We start from the raw sequence: 8,051 nt of genomic DNA, 5'->3' as shown, positions 1-8,051 counted from the left end.
AGTGGGCAAGCAGCTGGGCCGCAACCGCATCGTGTGCCGCGTGGTGGAGATCAAGCGGCCCTTTGGCGTGACCATGTACCGGCTGCGGAGCGGAGCTGGAGTGGTGGAGGGTATGCATCAGGCCAGCAGGCTATCTAAGGCGCCACCCAGCCTGGCCAGCGAGCTGACCTTCAGCGGCACGGCGCAGCGAGGAGTGCCTGTGGTGTCTCTCAATGTGGCGATGGCGGCGCAGCCCGGCGGCGGCAAGGCAGCCGTGCGCTGCGGCTGCCGCGGCGCCTGCACCCGGAACTGCAGCTGCAAGAAGAATGGTGCGCGGTGTGGGCGGCACTGTGGCTGTATAACCGGTAAGGGTGGCAATTGCAAGAACCATTGAAGAAGTGTGCCTTGTACGCTTTGCCGTCTCCGCTGAAAGGTGCTGCCGCCTGTGGCGGCTTCATATTTCCTGTTCATTTCTGTTGTTCGGTCTCTCTGTTCGTGTTGGTTGGCTTGTAAGAGTTGTATTTCTGACGCTAGAGAGGTGAGATGACAGCGGGAGCGTTGAAGCGTGCATGCCATCACGTGTGCAAGCAGCCCCGCTCCGCCCCGCTCAACCCTCAAACATGGCTCTATGGGGTCAGTTCACGTATGGGAGGGGAGCGCCGCGCGGGCTGCCAGGAGCGAGCGGGGGCGGGGGTTGCCCAATCGGGAGGGTGCCACATCAGGGGGCAACACATGCGCCACTACTGCTCACTCTGTGGTGCTTCTAACTTGCATTCTGCTCCTCTGCTCCTCTGACACGGCTGGTTGGTTCATTCTAGACGTCGTCGGACCTCCCATCACCACTCTGTGCGAACCACCTCTGCCGCTACGCCCGGTGGCGAGCTTCCGGCGGTGTTGCTGACTCAGAGAGACAAAAGCGCCGTGGTTCTGAGTGATCCTGCCGGCTGGGCCCAGTTCACGCTCGCGAGTCCCTGGGACTCAGACCGCAAAGCACCCATGGACCAGGCGCGTTCAGAAGCAGCAGTGGCACGTGCACATGTAAATTGTGGCCAGTAAACGGCAGCCACATGGCCTGGGGCAGGTGGCCGCCCGCCCGCCCGCCCGCCCGCCGACCCTGCCCTTCACCGTTGCAAAAAAGCTCCAGAGTCCTGATCAATTGCGCTGCCTGCCTAGTCCTGCAGGATGACCAGGCCAAGCTTGAACAATGGCTGAAGGAGGTGGCCTGGCAGGCGTCAGAGCGGGAGGGCATGGAGACGCAGCGGCGGCAGGCTCGCGAGGCGGCGTTTCAGGCGGACCTGCAGGCGCAGAGCGCCGACCAGCAGCTGCTGCAAGCGCAGCAGAGGGCGCTGGAGCTGGCGCTGCAGCGGGCCGCCCACGCGGAGCAGACGGCAGCGCGGTACAGCCGGGAGCTTCAGGAGGAGAAGTCTGAATCGGACCAGCTGGCAGCACAGCTGAAGATACAGGTCCGCTGATCAGGCGCAGTTCAAGGCGCAGACGCAGCTGCAGCTGGAGGCGGCGCGCCAGGCAGAGGACTGGGCTGAGTGCGCTGAAGCGGAGGCGGAACAGCTGCTAGCAGACAATGCCAGCCTGCGGCGGGGGAATGCCAGGTTGCAACAGGTGATGGCCCATCACCGGGTGATGCTCCAGCAGCACAAGAACGACCACTCGTTGCAGCAGCAGCAGCAGCTGGAGGCGGCGCGCCGGGCAGAGGGCCGGGCGGAGTGCGCTGAAGCACGGGCGGAACAACTGCGGCAGCGTGGTGCCACCAACTCGGCGTCGTCTCCAGCCGCCAGGCCAGAGGCAGAAGACATGGCAGACCCGACGCGACAGCTTCGCACGACAGACCTGCAGCAGCAGCAGCAGCAGCAGCAGCAGCAGAAGCAGCAGGCACGGCCGCCTCCGCGATCTCCGCCTCGGCCCCAGCAGCAGCAAGTGGCGCAGGCGCTGCTGGCGACGCCTCAGCCGGCGGCTTCCTTTGCCAGCAATGCCGGTGGCAACCTGCTGCCGAACAATGCTGTGCGGGAGAATGCTGTGGAACTGGTGGATCTCACAGACGAAGACATGGAGGCCGCTCCAATGCCTGCTCCTCCGCTGCCAGCAGCAGCCCCATGCTCCATAGATGCAGCAGCAGCAGCGCCGGTGCGGGTGCCCGAGCAGAGCCTGACCACACGCAACCTGGCAGCGTTCTTGGTGAGCAGGCCTGTGGCTGTGCCAACCTCTCCGTGCCCAGCAGTGCACCACTGCCTCGAAATCGCTCAGCATGCTGCCTGCAGGCGTCCAGAGCCCCACCCGCAACCCAGGGGAGCATGAGCACCACAGGCGCTGCGCACATCCTTGTGAGCTGGGGCCACCAACCTGCGGTGCTGGGCAGCAGGCCGCACGTCGCAACCTGCTGGTACCTTCCCACCCTGCTCACACCCTGTCTGTCTGCAGGCAGGCCCCGAGTTTGCAGGGGCGGCAGAGGACAAACGCGCATGGCTGAACATGTGAGAACGGCACGGCCCTGACACCGGCGCACTACCAGCTGCCATGGCTCCCGTGCCCTGTGCCTGCACCGCTGTCACTGGAGCCCAGCCGTGCGCCCTGTCGCTCGTGCCGGCTCGCTCCAGCTGCCGCCCTTGTGTGCGCCCTTGCTGCAGGAGCATTGTGGACTTTGTGGGCCCACCAGGCGGCCTCCACTCCGACTTCTACTGCTTCCGCATGCCTGTGACAGAGGCAGAGGCGCCTGGCTACCACGCAGTGATCAAGCACCCCATGGATTTCGGGACGATGAAGGGTGGGCAGCGGTGCAGCTGCAGCGCGACGGCGGCGTGTCGGGCAGCCACGCTTGTGCACATGTCTTCCTTGCAATTGGCAGCTTTCCAGCACTGCTGGCAGCTGCAGGCACTATGCCAGCCTGGTGCCTTGTGGTGCATGCAGCCTCGCTTGCTGCTGCCAGCCGCTGGCAGCAAGCGGGTTGCTGCCATCCGCCGCTCGTTTTGCAGGCAAGGCTGAGCGCGGGCAGTACCGCAAACCAGCGGAGTTCAGGGCAGATATGGAGCTGATTGTGAGCAATGCCCGGCAGTATAACGAGGACACCGCGCACCCAGGTATGCGGCAGGGGGAGCTGTGTTGCTCTCGTGGCGCGGTCCCGGGGCAATCGGGAGCCTGGAGCAGCCGCGGCCGGACGGTGCTCCACCCTCCAATGCAGCAATGTGGGCTGGGCGCCATCATCGACTGGGTTGCCTTCCCCACCGCAGTGCACAAAGCAGCGGGCATGCTGGAGGAGCGCCTGAGGCACCCGCGCTGCTTCTACGCAAAGGTGGGTGGAGGGCTGGACATGCATGTAGGGCAGAGCAGCTCGAAGGCCAGCACGCCTGCTCTGACATCGACTCTCCTCTGCTACGCGCCCTGGTTGCAGATGGACAAGGAGTGGGGTGGACAGTGCGTGCATTAGCTGCACCTCGGCCGCACGATAGAGTTGCCATGCGATAGAGTTGGCAATCTCACTCCCCAATAGCGTCCCTTCCAGCTCGAGCCGATGCATTTGTGTGGCATGCTGGTTTTCCATCACTTCCACAACACGAGGTACGTGTAAGTCGCATCCGCAGAACCTGTTGGAGCTTCATGCTGGCGAGCATGAGACGCACCGTGCCCAGCAGGCAACAGAGTGGGCCAGCCACTCTAGCCGAGGCGTGCGGCAAAGGGCTGTTGGCATGGCGCCAGTGAGCGTCTCGGCACCGCTGCTGCAGCTGTGATGGGCTTGCGCTGCACCGTGCCCCTTCCCCTCCCTGCCGATCTGTTTCACTGCTTGCCGGCTAGATGGCTGACATCTGTCATCTGACTGCTCCCCAGCCAGCGCTAAGCGCTGAAAGCACCATGGCCATGAATGCACAGCACCCCCTCCACCAGATCTGGTCCCGCCGGGGGGGGGGGGGGGCTTTGCGGCAGCCCGCCAGCGAACACGGTGCGCCGTTCGCTGGCGTACCGTTTGCTGGCGTACCGATGAACCTGCAAGTGCCACCACCTTCCGTCTCTGCCACACACGGACCGCAACCAGCCGCTGGTGCGGCACCACTGAAAGCATGTCAACCGGATGCAAGCGGCCCCAGGCTTTGAACTGATGCGGAGGGAAATGTCCTAGCTTCAAACAACCTAAAATCACAGGCCTTGGCTGCAGATGGACAAGGAGTCGGCAGATCATTGCATGCACGTGCTGCACCACCGTGGCCGATCGCGATGGCAGCGCTCGGTAGCGGCGGAGGCAGGGCAAGCGCCAGACCACTTGGAGAGGGATGCCTTGCACGACCAGAGGCACACGCAATCATATAGCATCGCTTTGGAGCCATTCATGCTTTGAACGAGCAAAAGGAGATTCTTGGAGGCAGGCCGGCGGCGGTGATGTGGCGCCACCCGGCCTAGAACAGTTGGTGGCAGCGCTTTGGAAATCCATCGGTGACAACCTCTTCTCCTCAGAACTTCGAAGTAAGAGCGGGAGCCGGCAGGCCCGCAACTTGAAGCCAAGCGGCCCGGGCAGGCCCCGGCCGGCGGCCATGGCGCAAGAACCGATCGATACTGGTGAGCAGAGTCGCTGCATGGGTCCCGGGATGCCTCCCCGGCCCAGCCCCTGCGTCGCCATGATCGCCGCTTCTCGGGCGAGCAGCCCGGCCCTGACTGCCGCCCCTGACCTGGGTCCCTGGCTGCCGCCGCCCCCGCTGGCTGCCGCCGCCCCCACTGACCGCCTTGCCGCCCCCCGCCCGCGGCCGCACGCTTGCGCTTTCAGTGTGGAAGACCGCCGCCTTTGGCGACTTTGAGAAGCTGCGGGAGCTGGCAGAGGCGGAGCCCGACGCGCTGCACCGCCCCGACGAGCAGGGCTTCTACGCGCTGCAGTGGGCCGCGCTGAACAACCGCGTGGCGGTGCTGACCTACCTGCTGGACAAGGGCTGCGACGCGAACGTGGCAGACGGCACGGGCCAGACGGCGCTGCACTGGTCTGCGGTGCGCGGCGGCACCGCCGCCATGGAGACGCTGCTGCGGGCGGGGGCCGACCTGGGCGCGCAGGACTCGCGGTGCGCACGCTGCGCCTGCTGTCCTGCCGCCGCCGCCGGCCCGCGTTCGGGCAGGACCCGTGCTGCAAGGCAGCGCCGGGCTGCCGTCGCGGGCGCATCGCCCGCGCAGCGTCTTTCGCAGCCGATTGCTCCGCCTCACCTGCCCGCTCCCGTGTCTGCCGGCCATGCGCGCGTGCCCGTACCGCAGCGGCTACACGGTGTGCCACGTGGCGGCGCAGTACGGCCAGACCGCCATCCTGTACCATCTGGCCCTCAAGTGGAGCGCCGAGGTCGACACGCTGGACAACGACGGCCGCACGCCGCTGCACTGGGCCGCCTACAAGGGGTTTGCAGGTGGGGCAGGGGGCGCTGGGCTGGGAGGGTGGGGAGGGGGCCTGGATGCCGGCGTGGACGAGTGCGCCTGTCCCTATGCCGCGCTGCCAACCAGGCAATCTGAGCTGTGCCGCTGCCCCCCGGCTGCACGCAGACACGATACGCCTGCTGCTGGTGCTGGCGTCGCGGTGCAACCTGCCCGACAAGGAGGGCTGCACGCCGCTGCACTGGGCCGCGATCCGCGGCCACACCGAGGCATGCACGGTGCTGCTGCAGGTCGGTGGCGGAGCTGGGTGTCGCTGGGGCGGGGAGGGAGGGGCGGCGCGGTTGCCTCTGCTACCGTGCAGCCCCCTGTCCGGCCCAGCCACCGACTTGCAGCAGCCTGAGCCTCCAGCAGCCGCCGGGGCACCGCTGCTGCATCCCTGCCCACCCGCCTGGCTCCCGTGCACTCGCTTTCCCGCCCGCAGGGCGGCGCGGAGGAGGTGCTGGCGCTGGCGGACAGCACCGGCAGCACCCCCTCGCAGCTGGCCATCGAGAAGGGGCACCGCCTGCTGGGCCTGCACCTGGCGGAGTACAAGTACCGGCAGGTGGGCTGGAGGGGTGGGCAAGGTGGGGCAAGGTGGGGGAGGCGTGGCCAAGGGGGCGATTCGTTGTCGTGCGGGGGGTGAGTGAGGTGGTGTCAGCGGGACGAGAGGGCTTAAATGGGTGAGGCCGGGCTGCTGCAATGTGGGCCCTCCCCGCTCTGCCCAGGTATGCGTGCTGCCGCGGCTCGCCAACGTGCGCCCTCCCCGCCTGCCCGCCTCCCCCGTGGCCGCCGCCGCAGGACAAGAAGCGCACCGGCAGCGGCCCCCTGGGCCTGCTCACCCGCATGCACCTGTCTCCCATCATCTGGGGCATCATTCTGGGAATGGTGGCCATGATGGCATACACCATCGTCCAGAACTCAGCCTTCCCGCCAGCCAGCCAGGTGGGGACACGGCCGGGCAGGGCCGGGCAGGGCTGGGCAGGCCAGGCCAGGGCTGGCCGCGCTTCAGGATGCCGTGCGTATGCAGGACGGCGCCAAGAGCAGCCAGCGCGGCAGCGGGCACAGCCCAGCATGCTTCGCCCCGCGCCTGGCCAGAGAGTTGGAGGCGGGCCGCCCGCTGCTGCTGCTCCCCGCTGCTGCCCATGCCCCCCCCTCCTCCTCCCCCCATGTGCTGCAGCTGACAGTGGCGGGGGCGTGGCTGACGGTGCTGCTGGCTTCGGGAGGGCTGTACTTTCTGTACCTCACCACCTGTGCCGACCCAGGCTACATCCCCCTGGACCAGAGCAGCGGCGGCGGCGGCGGCAGCGGCGGCGGCAGCGGCGGCAGCGGGGCCAGCAAGGGCGGCATCGCGCTGCAGCGCTGGGACAGCAACGGCAAGCAGCAGCACGGTCGCAGCAGCCCCACGGCGGGCAGCCGCGCGGGCGGGCGCAGCGGCAGCGCGGTGCTGGAGAACCTGGCGCTGGCAGCGGGGCACTGGGGCCAGCTGTGCGTGTCGTGCCGCATCGTGCGGCCGCTGCGCGCCAAGCACTGCCCCGTGACAGGCCGGTGCGTGGAGGCTTTCGACCACTACTGCCCCTGGGTGAGCTGAGCTGGCAGCCGCCAGCTGGCACACCGCTGTGCAGCCGCTGCTCCTGCCGCAGCATCTCCGTCCTGCTGGCAAGCCTGTCACCCGCCTCGCCTGTGCTGGCCCCACCCAGCACCCAGCCGACTGCCCACCCCCGCGCCCCCGGCTCTGCCTGCCCGGCCCCCGGCTGCAGGTGGGCAACGCCATTGGGCGCGGCAACCGCCACCTCTTCCTCGCCTTCCTGTGGCTGGAGCTGGGCGCCCTCCTGCTGTCCACCATCGTGGGTGTGGTGCGCATACATGAGGCAGTCAGCATCACTGCCAAGCAGGTGGGCTGGTCGGTGGCGTGTGTGGGATGGAGCCAGCGAACAACAGAGGGGCCACCGGCGTGCAACGTTTGGTCGACAACTGTCGCCCGTTGCTAGACACTGCGTTCCAGCTTGCCATGCTTGACGCCCTCATTCCGCCTCCCTCAGCCTGCCGTCCATCCTTCACCCTTCCCCACCCCCTGCGCCCTCCCCCGCCTGCAGCACCCCGGCACGCACTTGCAGCTGGTGGGCCCGGTGCTCTTCCTCGTGTGCGACGTCTTCCTGCTCATCTCGGTGGCGGCGCTGGCCATCGCCCAGGCCTCCCAGGTGGCCCGCAACGTCACCACAAACGAGCTGGCCAACTGGCACAGGTGCGGGGCCAGAGCCGGGATGCCTGGGGCAGCCCTGGAGGGGCGGTGGGAGGGGCCCAAGCTGCGCTTCCCAGCTCAGCTTGTTTTCATGTCTAGGTACAGTCATGCTTCATCATTCTTGCTCATTTGCCACCTTTTCGCTGCCCTCTCTCCCCGCTTGCCCTGTGTTTTCTTGAGAATCGCACACCACCTGCTGTACCGCCGCAGGTACAAGTACATGCATAGCGCCGATGGCGACTTCTACAACCCCTTCGACAAGGGCTGGAAGAGGAACTGCGTGGAGACGTGCCAGCCGCACGCAGCGCCCGCCTCGCCATACGTCCTCAGGCGCGCCTGCCTGCCCGCTCTGCTGTGGCATGCATGATGCATGGCTTGCCTCCGCATGCATGCACCCGTTTGTCTTGTCCCTGGAGAGCATCATTGCACTTCCAGCCTTTAACGTCAA

General features: G+C 67.1%; 1 protein-coding gene across 1 annotated transcript in view; it reads left to right on the top strand.

Annotated features, from left to right (window-relative positions):
• Positions 1 to 3,415, top strand: part of CHLNCDRAFT_137716 (hypothetical protein) — a gene marked incomplete at both ends in the record, with an annotated part of 5,797 nt that extends 2,382 nt beyond the window's left edge. The window contains 8 exons of the mRNA XM_005851364.1: positions 50 to 253; positions 1,161 to 1,442; positions 1,627 to 2,169; positions 2,413 to 2,465; positions 2,619 to 2,755; positions 2,964 to 3,068; positions 3,219 to 3,280; positions 3,380 to 3,415. Of these exons, the coding sequence (XP_005851426.1) occupies positions 50 to 253; positions 1,161 to 1,442; positions 1,627 to 2,169; positions 2,413 to 2,465; positions 2,619 to 2,755; positions 2,964 to 3,068; positions 3,219 to 3,280; positions 3,380 to 3,415 (1,422 nt within the window). The remainder of the gene's footprint in view (positions 1 to 49; positions 254 to 1,160; positions 1,443 to 1,626; positions 2,170 to 2,412; positions 2,466 to 2,618; positions 2,756 to 2,963; positions 3,069 to 3,218; positions 3,281 to 3,379) is intronic.
• Between the last annotated feature and the right edge of the window lie 4,636 nt (positions 3,416 to 8,051).

Source organism: Chlorella variabilis, assembly GCF_000147415.1.
Source record: "Chlorella variabilis unplaced genomic scaffold CHLNCscaffold_2, whole genome shotgun sequence".
Lineage (NCBI taxonomy): Eukaryota > Viridiplantae > Chlorophyta > Trebouxiophyceae > Chlorellales > Chlorellaceae > Chlorella > Chlorella variabilis.
The sequence above is the reverse complement of the archived record's forward strand: the minus strand, read 5'-3'. Positions and strand labels throughout refer to the sequence as shown.